The sequence below is a fragment of the Astatotilapia calliptera genome, chromosome 13 (assembly GCF_900246225.1).
Source record: "Astatotilapia calliptera chromosome 13, fAstCal1.2, whole genome shotgun sequence".
Taxonomy (NCBI): domain Eukaryota; kingdom Metazoa; phylum Chordata; class Actinopteri; order Cichliformes; family Cichlidae; genus Astatotilapia; species Astatotilapia calliptera.
The window spans coordinates 26,203,093-26,222,144 of record NC_039314.1 but is presented as its reverse complement, the minus strand read 5'-3'; the positions used below and the strand labels follow the sequence as shown (position 1 = coordinate 26,222,144).

The following is a 19,052-nucleotide window of genomic DNA, read 5'->3' as shown; positions in this document are numbered from 1 at the left end:
GAACGGACAGTGTCAGCAACAACATTCAGGCAGGCTGTAGAGTTCAAACGATGCTCAGTTGGTGCTAAGAGGCTCAAAGGGAGGTACGTGCAGCAAGTATCCCACAAACCATTACACCATCACCAGCATGGACTACTGATAAAAGGCAGGATGGCTTTAGGTTTTCATGCTGGTTATGCCAAGTTTTTACCCTACCATCCAGATGTTGCAACATAAATCTAGACTCCTCCTATGAAGCAGCATTTCCCAGTCTTCTACTGACCAATTTTGGTGAGCCTGTGTGAACTGTAGCCTCAGTTACCTTTGTTTAGCCCACATCAGTGGCACCTGTTGTGGTCTTCTCTTGCTGAAAGCCATCAGTATCAAGGTTGTCGTGTATTCAGAGATGCTCTTCTGCATATCTTGCTTGTAACTGGTTATTCGAGTTGCTGTTGCCTCTCTCAGGTAAATGCTGTCTGGCTATTTTCCTCTGACTTCTGACATCAGCAAGGTGTTTCCACCGAGACAACTGCCGCTCACTGTAGAGTTTCTCTATCTGGTCTGTTTTCTGTAATCCCTAAAGCTGGTTGTGTGTGAAAATCCAGTGGATCAGCCATTGTTGAAATACTCCGACCGCCTACACTTAATGTCACTTAAATCACATTTCATCCCCTGTCCTGAATTGCTCAGTTGCTGCCATGTGATTGGCTCATTAGATATTTTCATTATCAAGAAGTTGAACAGGTGTACCTAATAAAGTTTAAAATGAGTTTATATTAGGTCCTTGTTACAGTTCTTGAATTTACATACTTTATATATATATACCAAGAGATCTGAAGCAGAAATTTAGATAGTTTGTTTAAAACTGTTGCCCCTTTAACAGTTACACAGCTCGTGTGTGTTAGACTATTGTGGCTGATGTTACAAATCAATAAGTACAACTGTTTTATGGCAGCATTAGATTTTTTAAAAATGATTTTCGTATCAATGTGATTAAGTATCACAACCAGTCAGATATTCAACTTACAAGATTCGCCAAAAACAAATATTCTTCTCCTCTTTTTTTAAAATCCATTAACGATTGATTTTTTTCACATAATGCATGGCGGTTTTATCTGATGACACAGCCCACTGTATATCAGTATTATGCCCCTCCAAAATTGTATAATGTTATATTGGATTTTATACATATCATCCACGGGCCATTTGCACTTGAGAAAGAGAGAAAGAAAATAATATAAAAAAGTAAGAGTAAACACTGAAATAATCAATGTTTAATATATACAAGTTATTTTATTGGGCAAAAGCAGTCATCAGTTTTACTTTATATGTACAGATAGTTGATGGTGGGGCGATATGGTTTGGGTCTTCTTAGAGGAAAAGGTCAACACAAATCAATACAAAGATGTTCTGAGTGATCACGTTCATCATATGATGATACATTTCTTCTAGTGTCTTCTAGGATGACAGTAATCATATCGATAGGGTACGAGGGTCACATATTTGATAAGTTTGAAAATGATGTGAATCGTATCCTAGAAACAGTCACTAGAATTGCATTGAAGACTTAAGGAAGACATTAGACTAATGTGTTTTCCATCATCAACAAAACACCAAATGAGGAAATTTCATTTGGAAAAATGGTGTTCGTTACTGTAGCAGAGTTCAAAGGCTTGGAGAATCAATGCCAAAGAGCTCCACGTGTGTTGGTTACTCATAAATCTACACATTGAAGTGTCAGGTTTCAAGTTAGTAAATTGTGATAAGAAGCAAAGTCCAGAGGAGGAAGGTGCAATGGCGTAAGTCAGATGCTGGACTTTCACCCAAGAGAATATAGCTTTCAGTCCTATTATTTCCCAAGATTTCCCAGCAGGACATTGCATTGTAATGAGGTGATCGATGTTATTATCCTCTAGTCAGTGGTTTTAATCTTGTGGTTGACTAACCAGCATGCATAGACATTCCTCATGAAGATATTCCGAAGTCTATACCTCTATAGAGTAAGACATAAAGATTAAATGAAATCTATAAAGCCAATAATAGGCAAACAGGGTCATTTTAGGTTAAAAATCAACAGTACAAATTCTCCTAATTAAATAAAAACACAAAGATTATCAATAATGCAGCCTGATTACCTGAACTAAATATGTGAAATTGTCGCATTGCTGCAACATTCTTCTCTCATTATTTTTCTCTCTTCAGTTGGATGTAAAAAAGAGAGATGTGGAGGAAGGCAACTCTGAGAACTTGCAGCTGTTTGGGTGTTTACAAAATTATAGGTGCTGGGAGGAATGTATTTGCTGCAATTACCATTTGTTCACTTGCAAGTGATGAAAGAGGCATAATATTTTTCACAGTTAGCTGTGTGTCAGAGTTATTAGGTTTACTTGAGGATGTGGAGCATTTAGGGCATATTGTTCGAGACTGCAACACTTGCAGGAAATGGATTTTCCAGCACTAATATTCTCTAGCCTGCACACACTCGGCTAAGCTGCCCATCTTTTGGTTCACGGTCAGTCACGGTCCCATTTTCTTTTAGAAATGAAGTGGTTTGCAGAGGGGCTACGTCACCAGCGCTTGATGTGCTGCTGTGACAGATGAAACGAGCCAGACTGAGAAAAACAACCATCCACAGTTTATCCTATATATGCTGCTTACAGAGACATATTTTTTTTTATCTTATAAAATATATAAATTAAACAGTGAGACCTGTCAGTAGCAGAAAGGTGACACATCATTTTTTGTGTGTGCTCTGCACTCCAGCACTGTGAATCTTAAAGGAAACAATAATCCTCGAGGTGAAACTACCGACTTTCGGCCAATGCTTTACAGCTGATGAACTTTCTAGATACAGTAGCCCTTTGTATACAAACTGTACTGTTCGATGTGGATCTTTAATTTCAAATCTATTGTTCATGTTCTATATGGTGTAGTGTAGTGAAACACTCCAATTGATTACATTATGTTTGGGGTAAGTTGTTATTCCCTGTTTGCTATTGCCAGCAGTGATTTATCTACAGTTCACCTGGTCAGCATCATTTCCACTACATAACAATATCAGCATGGGAGGAAATAAATGCAACCTTGGATTGTAGATGAATACTAAGCATAAGGATCCCTTGAACCAGGGCTCCCTTTAGAAATATTCACAAAAAAGATTCACACAAAGGAGATGTCTAATTTAAAAATGCTGCTAATACAGCAGTAAGACTAATATATATTTTTAAAAAGGAATTTGCTACATGATGCTAGGAGTGGAGGGAGGTGTTTGTTTTATAAACACTATGCATTGGTTGATAGCTTCACATCTGAGTAATGACGCTTCAGTATCCCAGCTGACACAATGTAAAGTACATGGAAATTCCTCTGATTTCATTATCTTGCTGTGTACCACAGGGCAAATTAATTACTGAAAACAAACAGGGGAAATACCAGAAAATCTGTTAATATCATGTTTCTGTTTTTGGAAATAGCTTATTTTTGTTTATCACTCAAACTGTATTCAGCTAAATGTGACAACATGAAATTTGGATGAAAAATGTCATCATGCATCATCCTAAGACTCCAAGAGGTTCTACTGTTCGCAATGCACGACTTTCATGTTCCTAGATAGTTGTAGAGCATGTATAATGCTGTGATTCTTAATCTCTTATTTTTGTATCTTTCTTTGATGATCTGAACATGTTAGTCTAACACATTTTGATATTAAACACAAGTAAATACATAACGCAGTTTTTAAATGATCAGTTCATTTATTCAGAGAAAAAAAAAACCGGTATCTAAAAGTGCCTGTGTGAAAAAGTAACTGCCCTCTAAACTTAATAAATTGTTGTGCCACCCTTGCCTGCAAGAACTGTAATCAAATGTTTGCAGCAACTGGTAATGACTCTGAAACTGATGGTTAGACATCAGAATTTGTGATTGCATCAATTACAGCAAGTCGCCAGGTCCCGAAGAAGCAAAGCAGCCCCAGACCATTACACTACCTCCGCCATGTTTGACTGTTTGTATGACCTAAAACGCTGTGTTAGTTTTACACCAGATGTAACGGGTCTCAAACCTTCCAAAAGATTCGACTTTTGTCTTTTCAGTCCACTAAATATTTTCCCAAAAGAGTTTTTTGCCTTGGAACTCATGGATGCCATTCTTGCCCACTCTCTTTCTTATTGTTGACTCATGAACTCATGACTGAGACAACTGAGGCCTGCAGCTCTTTGGATGTTTTCTTTAGATTCCTTTGTGACCTCCTGGGTGAGTTGTTGATGCGCTCTTAGAGTAATTTTGGTCGGCCAGCAACTCGGTTCACCACTGTTCCACTGTCCCACTGTTTACTCCATTTGTGGATAATGGCTCTCATCGTGGTTCACTGGAGTCCCAAAGCCTTATAAAATGCTCTATAATGTTTTTCCAGACCGATGGATGGCTTTGTTTCTCATCTGTTTCTTTACATCACAGCATGATGTGTTGCTTTTTGATCTGATAGTATACTTCATTTTGTCAGACAGGTTATATTTAAGTGAGTTATTTATTCAAAAGGTCTAACATTAATCTGAGCATGGTGTGGCTGATGAAATGTAAGTTAGTTTCTTAGAAAATGTGGATAATCAGTTAATCATGTGAATTATCTGTATATGATATTGAATGTTTTGATGATCTGAAACATGTGTGACAAATATGCAAGAAAAAAATCAGAAAGAGGGCAAATACTTTTTCAAGGGCTCTATTATTGTAGTCTCCATTCTATGATATGATTTGGTATGTAGGGCTCACCTGAATGAATGTATCTTAGAAGTTTGTGCAGCTTGACCATCTGGAAGGACACTGGCTCTATTCCACAAAGTGTCAAAGTGTCCTTGGGCACGATACATAACCCCAAATTTCCCTTGAATCCCCTGAATTTCCCTGTAAGTGTGTGAAAGGTTGTTAAAAATAGGTTCAAAAGTAAGCAGTAAATGTGTGTGTTATGAATGAATGTGGCCTAAATCAGTGCTAAAAAATATGATGCTATAATCACTCAAATGTTAGCAAAAAAAGAGCATTTGGGCTCAGTTTGCACAAAAGAGACATAGCCTTCATTCCACCTCAGGTTAATAGGCAACATCATCGGTATTGCAGGAAACTATCACGTGTTGGGTTGTTTTTTTTAAATGTTCGTATTTATATTGATATGCTGTAAACCAGTCTACATGTTTCACAGTTTAACGGTTGACGATGTGCTAACGGTGTTGATTCAGTCCTAGTTTGTCGCGTTGTTATGGTCTACCGTGAGGCTTCCTGTCATTCTGTCCACCCTTCACACTGTATGTACACCTTCCATGAAAAATCACAGGCTACATAACAAACTTTAACAAACCCCACAGTGTCTGTCTTCCAGCCTGTCTCTTTGTGCCTCTGTTTGTCCGTCTGTCTCCCTGCCTGCCTCCATGTTTTATCTGTCTGTCTATTTATGTCTGCTTATCTATTTGCTGGTGTCTCCGCCCGCCTCGCTGTCTGTCTCTTGTCATCTGTCTATTTGAGATGTGAACCCACAGGTATATTATTATCATTATTATTATTTGTGACACACACATAGGCACACACACACACGGGCACAAATGACACTCGCACACTGTATCAGTATCTCCGGTCAGCAGACAGCTTGCAGACAGAGCTCAATAAGTGAATTAAGCTGGTCTGGACTCTACTAAAGCTGACACTGGCTGACTTAGACGGTGCATATAGACACACATGCACAAACAATGCACACACACACGCTTACAGACAAAGCAAATACACAAGACTGATAACTCCACCCACTTACCTCACAAATTAAACATTTAAATTCATCTTTTTAATGCATTATCCATTTGACCTCTTACATCTCCTTTTTAATGCAGCCCTGATACGACCGCATCTGCTTCTGTTAATCACTCTGCTTGTCCTGCAGCGACTGAAGGAGCTGAAACAGAGGGAGTTTTACAGAGCACTGGCCTGCAGGAGGCAGAGGAGGCGCAGGGAGGAGAAGAGAGAGGAGAGAGTGCTGAGGAGACTCAATCAGCATGAAGACAGGAGGACGGGAGAGTGGTTAGTAGCATCCATAAGTTCTTTCTTTCCTTTCAACCCATTTATTATATTTTATGTGTAAAAAGCTCAATTGTATCAGTTGCTCCATTTATATTTTATGGAATATGTTTCAAAATCGACTTGGTAAAAAAATATGTTTTCCAAAAATCAGTGAAACTGTTAAACATTGTGTTTTTCTTTATCTTTTAAAGTCTTTTTTAGGACTTCAAGCTGTAGTTTTTCAATGGGATGAAAAGAGTACAATGTCCACATCTGCCTTTCTCTTGCCTTTCTCTTCAGCCCCACAGAGCATGAATAAAAAAAATCTATTTTGTTTTTTTTGTTTTATGACCAAGAAGATTGATAGTTTTGGTTCACTTTCCAGCTCTCAGGAGTACCATTTCCACCAGCACCAAGCAGCAGATTTAGAGGAAAAAAACTAGATGGACTACTGAATAAGCTAAAAATGAAATTCAGTTGTTACTGAATTTAATTCACAACAACAGTCACCTCAAGGTGTTTTGCATTGTATTGCATTCTGTGGGAGTAGAGTTAAGGTAGCTGCTTTGCTTTGTCCTGCTACATGGCACTAAAGAAGATAACAGTGAAGGACGTACTTCCTTAAACGTAGTTACAGCACTTTCAGAAAGACATCTAGTGTAATGACATTTATTGCCCAGTTCTGTGTAATCCATTATTGTAATATTAAATGTTATCAAATACAATTTTTTTTCCATTATGTTTATAAGAAGTTTGGAAAATTGCTCATAAATAAGTACATTTGTCCTGCATGAGGTTAATCTCAAACTTATTCTATCTTTTAAGCTAAATAAATCACATTATCAGACTAATATTATTAATAATCTGTCCACACTTAGTTTGTCTTCTGCTTCATCATCACACAGGACTTAAAACTGTGACAATGCTCATTCCAGAATAGATGGCGGGAAAAGATTCAAGATTCAAGATCTTTATTGTCAATACAACAATATATATAGTATAGAGTGTATCTATCGAAATGCCATTTCACCCCAAGCCCCCCATGGTGCATTTATAAGGGTATCAAAATATATCTACAGGGGATATAAAACTAGAAATGACAAAAAATTAATAACTCACTATATTTAAGTAAAATGAAAAAGATGAAAAGGTACTAATACTAACTATATCTATGCATAATAAACACGGACAAAAGACAATACAAAGTGATCATGTGTAATTACAGTAAAGTGAGATGTTGGTATTGAATACTATGTTCAAGTTATGGTCAGGATATTGTGGACAAGACAAGACGAAGACATGTGAAAGATGTAAAATGTGCAAGTGTAGCATAATGTAGATGTGAAAGTTTGTGTTGTTATTATTGAGTCTTCTGGTGAGTACTGTAAAAATGTTTGTAGAGATCTTTATGTTTGTCAAAGTGTTTGTTTGTAAAAGTGTTTATGTTTATCGGCCCTTTGGTGGTAGTTGACTGCTTGGGGGAAGAAGCTCTTGCAGTGTCTGGCCGTTATGGTTTTGATGTTGTGAAACCGTCTGCCAGATGGAAGAAGGGAGGACAGTGCATGTGAGGGGTGGAAAGTGTCATTCACTATGCTGATTGCACATCGGATGATGTGTTTGATGATGAGCTAGGAAATGATTGGGAGAGGGCCTCCAATGATCCTCTCTGCTGTTCTCACTATCAGAGACTTCTTTTCAGCGAAAGTGCAGTTCCCGTACTGGATAGTGAGGAATGAGAACGCTCTTAATGGTTCCCCGGTAAAAAGATGTGAGGACGTGAGGAGGGAGACTGGCCTTGTTCAGCCTCTGAGAAAGTGAAGATGTTGTTGGGCTTTCTTCAGTGATGGTGGTGGTGTTCAGGTTCCAGGAGAGGTCATCTGATATGTGCACACCCAGGAACTTCCCGTTGTTGACCAACTCAACAGCAGATCCATTGATGTGCAGTGGGGTGTCTTCCTGAAGTTAACAACCATCTCTTTAGTCTCCTGAACAGACAGGTTGTTGCTCTGGCACCAGTCCACCAGGTGTTGTACCTCCTCTCTGTATTCAGACTCATCATTGTTAGTGATGAGACCCACCGCTGTTGTGTCATCTGCAAACTTGATGATGTGATTTGAGCTGCACTGTGCGGTACAGTCATGTGGTAGCAGAGTGAACTTGACACATTCAAAGTTCAAATGTGAATTAATGATGGCCTTGTATTTAAGAGCCTCACACTGTGTCTCAGTTTGATAGCTCCACTGGTTTACTTTAGTACTCTGTGTAAACAATATGCAAAGTGTGAATTATTACAGGATAATAATGTCACTAATCAAACAGCAACCTGACCTGCTGCATTTTGAAACTTGTCTAACCTCCGAGCACATCTTTTTCATTCAAGAAAACAATTTAAAATCCACAAACACCAAAGCGCTCGTACTGGCCTCGCTGCTGCTCATGTGTTCACGTCCAAAGACATTCCCTGTTTCCTGTGTAGCCCATGTGGTGACCCTCGTGAGAACACATTCAAACTTTTGATATTTCAAGAACTTGTAGAGTACTTTATATAGCTGCGCTTGTTAGTATGTATACCCTCATCTGATTAAAATTATGTGTTTAAGTAACCATGTGAGACCCAAATACAGTACGCCACAAAACTTAAGGACCTAAACAGTAGTTGTAGTAGTTATACCCATGGGTGGCTTCAGAGTGAAGAGCATGGTGACAAATACTAACATAATTGAATAAAACTGTATCAAAACTTATACTTTAGAAAAACCTAGTTCAATCATTTTAATGTCTCAGAAATTTTCGACCTTTTTAAGTTGGTGTAACTGATTATATTTAAATTAACTTGAAGTATTTTACAGATGTGCAGTACCCATTTAGGAAAATTTCACTGTACTTATTTCTATAGTGTCTTTGTAGCTGCATTTGTCCAGTACTATTGTAACATCCAGAGTGGGTGTGTTGGATAAGTTCTGGGTTTGCAGAAGCAAATTATGGGTGTTACGTAAAATATTATGCATGTTCAGTTACTATGTTTGTTCCAATATGTTTACAGTATAGTTGTCAGAGTGGTTAAAAATAACCTAATGTTTGCCCCACACAAGCCTGTAATCAAAATATTGAAAAAATAGTTGACCAACAAATTAAGGCTTTAATTTGAAATATAATTTCCGACTGCACAAAATTAACACAAATATCTACAGTTACTAGAAAGGGGTTGAAAACAGCAGATAGGATGCAAAATGAGTGGAAAATATGCCTCAAAATTACCACAATTATCACAACAGAAGCTCACAAAATATTGGAGGTGGGTACTTTCTCACGCCCGACTGAACAGGAATGACTTTTACTAAATCAGCCCTGTCCTTTTCATGTAGCTGCAGTGAGTTACGATCATCAGACGGTAGAAATGATGAACTTGCGTGAGCTGGCTTATCCATTACGAGGAACACCCCGCCATGTTTATGTCTGTCAGAGCTGCTTTACAGCTGCGTGTTAATGTTGCTGAAAAATCTACATATCAGTCTGTTTGTTCATGTGCCAGTGGGAGGCTCCGACATCTGGGACTCTCAAGTGGGCTGCCAAACAGTTGTTGTGCTCACGTGCTGTTTGTCTTTAAAAAAATCCTGTAAGAATAATGATAAACAAACAGAGAGGTCCAAAAACAGATGATGCAGATTTGGCTGCTTCTTGCTCAAAGCGTGTGATGAGAAAGGTTCATCTGGCGAGCTACCAAGCACAAAAAATTGATTTCTCAAAATGTATACGATTGCACACGAATCCACAATTTGAGCTCAAAGCTGCAAGTCCCAACCCGAGCACGCCCACGTAAAGCGAACATTGATCTCTGCCTTAAAATACTCTCTGAAGACATGATCTAACATCCAACTTTTGACTCCATGCATGAAAGTTTTCTTCATGTGTTCCTGGACTGACCTATGTTTGTCTCTCAGCCTTGCAAGTAAAGAAGAAAAGAGAGATCACTGAGAATCTCGTTGGTCACAATGCAATAAAATGCATTTTGTTATGCTTAACGGGTATTTTCAGAGTGGCTATGAAGTGTTTCTGACCAATCACGCTGCACGGCTGAACCCACTCACTGTAGATTAGATTAGATTAGATAGAACTTTATTAATCCCTCGGGTGGGTTCCTCTGGGAAATTCGATTTCCAAAAAAGCACAGCACCGACAGAAGTTACAGAGTTATACACACACACATATATATAAATACAGAGACAATATAAATAAAATATACGAAGGGGATAAATATAATAAATAGGAATAAAAATAAAAATACAAGTGAATTGCACATTTCAAGTATTGAGTCTATTGCACCGTTGACTATTAACAAAAGTATTGCACAGTGAAGTGAAGAGGCACTACAGCTTAGTTGTTCCCCCCTCCTTTGTCCTCCTGTTTCCCCTCCCTCTCCCCTCCAGAGAGGAGTTAAACAGTCTGATGGCGTGTGGGACAAAGGAGTTTTTAAGTCTGTTAGTTCTTGTCTTTGGGAGAAGCAACCTGTCACTGAACAGACTCTTCTGGTTGTTAATGGCCGTGTGCAGAGGATGCCTGGCATTGTCCATAATGTCCATCAGTTTCTTTAATGTCCTTTTCTCTGCCACTGTCACCAGAGTGTCCAGCTTCATGCCGACCACAGAGCTAGCCCTCCTGATCAGTTTCTCCAGCCTGGATGAGTCCTCCTTTGCTGTGCTGCTCCCCCAGCACACCACAGCATAGAAAAGTACTCCAGCAACCACTGACTGGTAAAACATCCTCAGGAGCTTCCTGCAGATGTTAAAAGACCTCAGCCTCCTGAGGAAGTACAGTCGGCTTTGGGCTTTTTTATACAGGTGCTCTGTGTTGCATGACCAGTCCAGTTTATTGTCCACCCACAGCCCGAGGTACTTGTACTTGTTGACCACCTCCACCTCCTCCCCCTCTATCTGAACCGGCAGTGGACCTGCTCTAGACCTCCCGAAGTCCACAACCAGTTCCTTAGTCTTTGAGGTGTTGAGTTGCAGGTGGTTTGTGTGACTCCATGCGACAAAGTTCCTCACCAGACTTCTGTACTCCTCTTCCTGATCATCCCAGATACACCCCATGATGGCTGTGTCGTCTGCAAACTTCTGAATGTGGCATAATTCAGAGTTGTAGCAGAAGTCAGAGGTGTACAGGGTGAAGAGAAGAGGGGACAGCACAGTTCCCTGTGGTGCTCCTGTGCTGCTGACCACAGTGTCAGACGTGATGTCCTTCAGCCTGACGTACTTGGTCTGTCGGTGAGGTAGTCGGAGATCCAAGCCACCAGGCAGGGGTCCACCTCCATCCTGTTCAGTTTTTCCTGAAGCATACAGGGCCGGATGGTATTAAAGGCACTGGAAAAGTCAAGAAACAGTATCCTGACCGTGCCTTTTCCCCCATCCAGGTGTGAGTGGGCTCTGTGTAGGAGGTACAGGATGGCATCCTCCACTCCGACACCCGCCTTGTATGCAAACTGTAGTGGGTCCTGGGCATGTTGTACCTGTGGTCGGAGGAAGTTGAGGAAGAGCCGCTCTAGAGTCTTCATAAGATGTGACGTCAGTGCCACCAGTCGGAAGTCATTCAGCTCATTGGGCCGGTTCTTTTTGGGGACCGGGACGATGCAGGATGTCTTCCATAGGGCGGGCACTCTCCCCAGTCGCAGACTGAGGTTGAAGACTCGTAGCGGCTCCCCAAGTTCAGCAGCACACGCCTTTAGCATCCTAGGACACACCTTGTCTGGGCCTGCTGCCTTTCTGGGGCGAAGCTTCCTCAGTTGTCTCCTGACCTGATCCACTGTGACACTGGGAGATGTTTGGGCAGAGGGGAGGGGGGGAGATGTCTTGCTGCTGAGAGAGGGATTGGAGGAGGGGGATGTCATGGTGTCAGGAAGGGGGGGAAGCGAGGGAGGTAGGAGAGTGGGTACATGTATCAGTATCGGCTGTCATAGCCATTTTCAGATTTGCAACAATGCAGTTTGGCTCCTGGCACAAAAGGAGAGAGAAGAGAAGCGTGGCCAAATTGATTTTCAGCTGGATTTCAGCTCTACTCTCCTCTTGCCCTCCTCAATGCTCATCTTCTTGTTTCCTCCACTCTTCATTTTTTCCCTTTCAGTTTCCCATCTATATTTCTATTGTCCTCTTTGCCTTTATTTTTTAAATCTTTCCCTCCTATCTCCTTGCTTCCTCTCCTCTTTGTTTCCACTTCATTTTCTCCTCACATCTCTTCTTATTCATCATTTGATTCTTCTTGTCTCCTCATTTTCTTTTCCTTGCATTTTCTTTCTTCTAACCTTTTCCTCTCCATCTCTTTTTATCTCCCTCTTTCTGATTTCCTTATCTTTTCTTTTGTCATTTTTCTCTCATTACCTTCATCTTTTTGTCTACGTTTCCCATTTTCTTTCCCTTCTCCCTTTTTTCCTTTGTACTCTTCTCTCTTCTCTTCTTTTAATTTATTCTGTTTATTTCATTCTCTGATCTATTGCTGCGTCCTGTTCTCGCGGTCTTTTAACGCTTTGGTCTTTGTATCCTCCTCTCCTTAGTGCTCCCGGTTCTGGTCCCATGTTCCGGTCCACCACCGTGGCTGTCGACTCAGCCGATCAGTCCAGACCAGAGATTGTGCAGAACGGCAGCAATATCCATCCAAGCAACACCACACTGGGAACAAGTAAGAGCTTTTATCCACTTAAAAAGGCATGTACTAGGCTTCTTAAATACTTTATGAGTATGTGTTTGGTTTGGGTGATGAGGATATCACTCTTGATATTGAAGGATTCAATAGCGTGTGGTCTGCTGCAGAATCGCTGAAATATCTCTGTTGACAGCAGACTCTGATGTCAGAGCTTTCACTTCTTTTCTAATGTATAAGACCTGAAATGCACACATATGAGAGGGTGTGGTTTGAGGAGGCGTGGAGTACAACATAACAAGCACCTAATCTGGTTGGTTAGACACTGAATAAAATGATGCTTTAGGGTCTCTGTAGTTGCAGTGAATATTAGGGAAAATTAAGCTATCACTGGAGTTGCTGTAATAAATCAACACAGACATTTTGCCCTGTGTTCAACATTGATGAACCTTGACACACAATTTCTTGCTGTTGACCAACTCCAACCCATCTCAGCAGTGCTGACCTTTGTGCGAATGGAATGGCTTAAGACTCCAGAATAAATCATATCATATGAGCATTTTACAGTTTATATTTTGCTCTGGCGGACACTGGGGTATTTTAGTTGTGCGTTAAGGAGCTTGAGCATAAATGGTGGCATTTCGTTGCCCTGTACCTGTGCATGTGCAATGACAATAAAGTTGAATTCTATTCTATTCTATTTTATTTACTTAGCGCTTATATCTCTGCTTTTACTGTCCTCTGCAAGGAAGTGGCTTGACTATCATAGTTACGATGAAAAACAAAAATGCTCACCTTAACACATTACAAAGTTGCTGTTCCCAGTAGAACAACACCTGAACTTCAGTTTACCAGGAAAAAATGGGAAGTAAATGTCTAGAAGTTTGGCAAAAAAAGAAACAAAAAGTATATAAAGAGTCCGGGCAAGCCAAACAATGAGTCCTGAACCAGAAAATAAGCAAAGAAGCAGGGATGCTGGAGAGCTACTTGGTCTGGGAGACAGTGAGACCCTTCTCCCAGCCTCCTATAAGCAGGGGCAGGGTAATCCTTAATTAGTCTACCTGGTGGACCTGAGATAGAGGAAACACTGTAGCAGAACAGAATAATGAAAGAAACGGGAAGCAACACAGGTGGAAGGTATATAACTATCGCAACTTAAGATTTCGTATCTTGTTCAAAAATATTTTTCCAACTGAATTTAGTTTCATGTATAGCACCGGTTTTACTGATATAGCACCAAGAATACTTGTCTCAAGGCGGCTTGTTTTGTAAGGTAAAAACTCAAATTATAAATGATCAGATGATCCCAGATGATATGAACAAGCATTTGGTGAAGGTGGGGAGAAGGAGTCAAAGGAGCTTGCAAAGAAAAGCGTCTGGACTTCTTTAAGTTACTTGAAGACGTTTCACCTCTCATCCGAGAAGCTTCTTCAGTTCTAAGGTCAAATGGTGGAGAGTCCCAGTGAAGGAATTTCTTTGTAACAGGAAGAAGTAGAGAGAGAGGAGGTGCAGCCATGAGAATATAGAAGACAGAAAAGATTGTAGCTCCTCATAGAGAGTCCATGAACAACAAAAACATCAGTCAAACTCTGGGAAAGAAAAATACAAGAGTTAATGACATGCTGTGGTAGCAGGGCCTGGAGAAGAAGTAGTCAGTGCATCATGGGAAATCCCCAGCAACCTCCCTATAGCAGCATAACTAAAGGATGCTTCTGGGTCAAGTTGCTTACTATTATAGAGTTTTTACTACTTTTTACTTTACTTCTCCTTTAGTTAAGAGGGAGAAAACTGCACTTGAGATAAGTTATTATTATTTTATTATACTGTACTTGAGATTACAGTATTTTGTCCAACACATTCACAGTGTATGTGAATGTCTCAATAGAAATGCTGTGAGAATAACTCAATAAGATCAAAAGTAAGCAACAGCAACGCGTTCAATATGTTTCCTCTTCTCATTTTAAATTTGAAATCAGTGCAAAAGTTCAAGAAGGGTTGAATTTAAGTGGAGTTGAAGTCCTAAATACATTTCACTTTTAGAGTAGGAAGACTCATAATTCCCCTTCTAAAATTCAAACAGTTTACAAACAAGGTTTCTGATGTAGCATATTATAGATCACTTTTAAAGTTATGATTCATCTTAAAACCTTCACGCAACAAACAATTTCTCTAAATCTCTCACCAAACTGACGTATAGACAGACGAATGTCTGACAGCACGGTGAGCCCCATAATGGCTGTAAAAAGATGGATATTACACATATTACACAAGTCTTATTTTTTGCCATTTCTAAGTGAGACACATTCAAATCTGCGCTTATTTTTTCCTAAGTCCATCCTACATCCATAAATCATATTTAGACGTGCTGAAAGCAACAAAAGAGTAATGGTGCGGTACCAAAATGCTCAAAAAAGCCTAAGGAGATTACTGTATAGGAAGCCTTAAAAATGAATGGTATTCTTTGTAGGAAGGGTATTTTGTATCCCTTCCTACTCTTTTCTTTATAGTTAGGTTCGACACATAATCCTGTTATGTTCTACATGTAAATGTAACCAGTGTCAGCTGCTATAATCCTTTCTGTTCCCCTCTCCATCTAGAGTCTCAGATCCCCCGGATACAGCCCTTCCTTCCTCTGGAAACCGCACTCCTGAGCAAAACACAGTGGACCTATGAGCAAACAGACGCCAACAGCACCACAACTACTGCTGCTTCTGACTCCTGCGTGCTTGACAAGACCCATCTGGATTACAGTCAACTGCCAACCATTACACCCAGCATCAGCACCACCCTGACAAACAGTGATACCAACAGCTCTACAGAAAACAGCCACTTTAACAAGATCCCTTGGGCTCATGATTATTTAAGCCATCCCATTACTCCCAATAACATCCCAACAACAGCCTCTGGCGCCACCCATAATGGCTCCATTTTCAACAAAACCACAGTGACCAGCATCAGCAAGAACTCCACCACCCCCTCCATTACTAATACCACCAATGTCAGCATCAACAGCAGCAGGGAAGTATGCAGAGCCTCTGACGTCCAGTCTATCCTGAGCAGAGTCCGCCCTGTCTCTTTCTCGCTCCCCAAAAGGAGCTGTGTCCTCTTACACCAATCAGCTGCCGTATTTATCCAAGCAGGGCAGGGCTCTGGCTTGTCAGGGAAGCAAGAAGGTGCGGCAGTGCATGACAGGAAAACAAATCTGGGGGAGAAAGTCACCGATCAGCAGCTCAAATCATCCGCAGACATGGTTGCTGTTGGTGTAAATCACTGGAATACTGGAAACCAGTGCAGTGAGGAGAGTAAAACTGAAACTCGACCCGTTGAGGCTGGAGCCATTATGTCTACTGAGAAAAGAACTGTGGGACTCTCTGGGACTGGAGCCCAGGTTTCTTTATGTAATCGCAATGTGATCAGAGTAGAGGACTCAATTATCAATGGGAATGGAGCCCAGCTCTCCTTATGTAAGGACGATGGGACTGGAGCCCAAGTCAGCAGTGAAAGTGGGACTAGAGCTCATTTTTATTTAAACAGTGGCATTTCAGGACATATTTCTGAAAGTGTAAGCACAGATTCAGAATGCGGAAGCAGCAAAGTTGAAATCCATGATGCTGTGGAAAATCAGACAGATTTAACCCAACCCCAAGAAGTAAAAGATCTGGCTTGTCCTACAACAAATGAGCCTAAAAAATCAATTTCATGTGTTGAAACCACGTCAGCTCAAGCACAGCCCAAGCAAACTCCTCTCCCCAATCCCCAATCTCCCCAGTCAAACTCCGCTCCATCAAAAGAGTCGGCTTCTTTGCCTCCAAGTCGTCCCAAAGAGCCGTTTTGTCGTGTCCTGAGCCGAGATGGTAGCAGGGTTCTTCTGTGGCCAACGGAGATGGTCAGCTACACCAAAACTTCGCCCTCCATTTCCTACAGTGTCAATCCTCTACTTTATGACTTCAGAGCGCATAACAGGGCCAAGGAAGGGGGTGAAAAAAAGAAAGGAGGGCTGGAGGAAGGGGGTGAGAGAATAAAGCCATCTGTGATCAAACAACCTGACTGCCAACAGAGGCAGAAGGATATGAAGGGAGGAAAGGAGGTGAAGATAGATGAAAGGGAAGAAGAGGATGAAGGAGGACAGGCAGGAAATCCTATGGAACTTGTAGCCCATTGTAGCGGTAGCGACGCAGTTCCGGATCGCTCCAGCTGCCATGATGAAAGCGCTTTAAAATTTGTTCCCATTTCTGCAGAAGGCCACCATGCTCCGACGCTAGGCCTTCAAAAATCAGGGAGGAGGAGGAGGAAGAGAAGGGGTGGGGTAAGGAGAGGAATGAGAAAAAGGGGGAGAAAGAAAAGAGGAGAGGAAACAGACAGAAAAGAGTCAGAAAGGGGAAAAAGGATAATAAGCAGTCTTTGTGTGAATCAGATGTTTGAAGGAAAAGGAGAAGACAGGCTGCAAAGAGAGGGCACCGTAAAAGAGGAGAAGAGAGAAAAAGAGCTATTAAGTAATCTTGCAGCACATCGGCTGGTGGGAGGGATAAAAAAGAGGATGAGGGGAGAAGAGAGAAGGATAAGACGAGATCAGACAGAGCAAGAGAGGGCAGGTAGAAATGACGAGAAGAGAGGGGAGCTATTAAGTAATCTTCCTGTGAATCGGTGTAATCGGTGTAACCAGCTGTGTCTGCAGGTGAAAAGGGAGGCCAGCCAGCATCAATCTCAGCAATCAGCCTCCGGGTGGGGCCAGGGGCTCAGAAAGCTCCTCTGCAGGGATGCAGCATGTAACTCAGTGATTAGCCTCGTCCCAGGGTCTGTTATAGAGATGCCATGCTGTCCTGCAATTACACCCGACCCTGCTCAGAATGACAGAGAGATGGGGGTGATACACAAAAATACACAAGCAGGGAAGGAGGACAGACAGGGAGATGAGGAGCAAAGGAATCTGAGTAAGGGAGAGATAAGCGCTGCTCCGAAAGCTGAAGAAAACGCATGTAACCCAGCGATTAGCTGTCTTCCTTTTTCCTGTTGTGACACTGCAAGCCAGGCAGAAATTTGTCTTGTTCCTAAACCTCACAGAGAAACAGCATGCAAACCAACGATTAGCCTTGTCCCTGCTCCTTTTAGAGAAACAGCGTGCAGTCAAAGACAAACAATACCTGCAGGACACAGCAATCTTGTGTCAAGCCCGACCACATGCTGCTCTGCCCAACAGACAGAAACAGAGCCCAGACTGAGGCCGGCCTGTGTAGACATGACCCTCCCTGCCGATGCGCTTTCAGAGGAAGGGATGTCGAAGAGAGCAGCAACAGCCAGCAAGAGGAAGAGCGGATTGCCGGAGGCTGGGGCAACGCCGAGGAAGAAACGGAAAAGGGGAAGGAGACAGGCGAGGAGAGTCGCTAGTGTTTTAAGGCAAGACGGAGCTTGCACTGATATGACTTCGGATTTAAACGAGGGCGAGGCCTGTTGCATTCAGGATGGTAACGAGGCGCTTGAACTCAATAGCAAGGACACCTGCAACACTTCAGAGGACAAAACTGTTGACTGCCATTTGCTCTGCAGGACAAAACACTCTCTGTGTTCAAATACCAGGGAGGGTAACACCGCTGACAAACTCGATAACTACTGCAGCTCTGATGACAGCAAATTCAGCAATGCAGACGCTAATGACTACAGCCAGTTTAACGTCGGTCCCTCTGGAGGCGAGGAAAAGGTGAAGTGTTCACCGGAGAAACCTTTTAGTGACTGTCATACCAATAACAAACCCAATGACCACAGTCAGGATGATGGAAAGGGCACCATGCAAAATAAGCGTGACAGTTCTGCCATCTCTAGTGCTACTTTTGAGAAAGACAAAAGTCTTTGTCATGGTCACGTGGCTAAAAAAGCCAGTGAGAAAACTGCAGACACACCTGTGGATGGCCTTTCTGAAGATTATTTTGCCTGTAGCACTAATAACAGACACACTGACCACTGTCAATGTAAAAACACAGTGAATGAAATAGAGTCTAATGACTCCAAAGCCAATGACGCATTTAGTCATAACTGCGATTACAGCCAGAAAAATAACAAAAGTGACCACAGCGAGGAGGAGAAAGCCAAATCTCAGTGCCACATTCGACACAAAAACAGCCTCTCTGATTCAGTGATTGATTACAAAAGCGGCGTAGGGATTCAGCAAAGTGTTGGAGGTGGAGCCGATGATATTGACGGTGGTCAGTGTGACGATTTTAACGGTAATCATGTCACTGATTGTAATCACTGTGCTAATGCTGTGAATGAAGAAGTTGCACCCGTGAGGGAGCAGATGGAGGATGAAAGCGGTGTGGAGAAGGAGAGAAAGAAGGAGGAGGAGAAACAGATGGAGAGGAAAAAGTTGAAGGAGAGGCACGAAGAGTGGGAGAAGGAATGGGTGAGGA

At 41.6% G+C, this 19,052-nt stretch overlaps 1 protein-coding gene across 1 annotated transcript in view; it reads left to right on the top strand.

The window, feature by feature from the left end:
* The window catches only part of LOC113035419 (G patch domain-containing protein 8-like), an 80,932-nt gene extending 62,896 nt beyond the window's left edge, over positions 1-18,036 (top strand). The window contains exons 3-6 of the mRNA XM_026190971.1: positions 5,906-6,042; positions 12,566-12,690; positions 15,249-17,019; positions 17,916-18,036. Coding sequence (XP_026046756.1) covers positions 5,906-6,042; positions 12,566-12,690; positions 15,249-17,019; positions 17,916-18,036 — 2,154 coding nt within the window. The remainder of the gene's footprint in view (positions 1-5,905; positions 6,043-12,565; positions 12,691-15,248; positions 17,020-17,915) is intronic.
* The last annotated feature ends 1,016 nt before the right edge of the window (positions 18,037-19,052 follow it).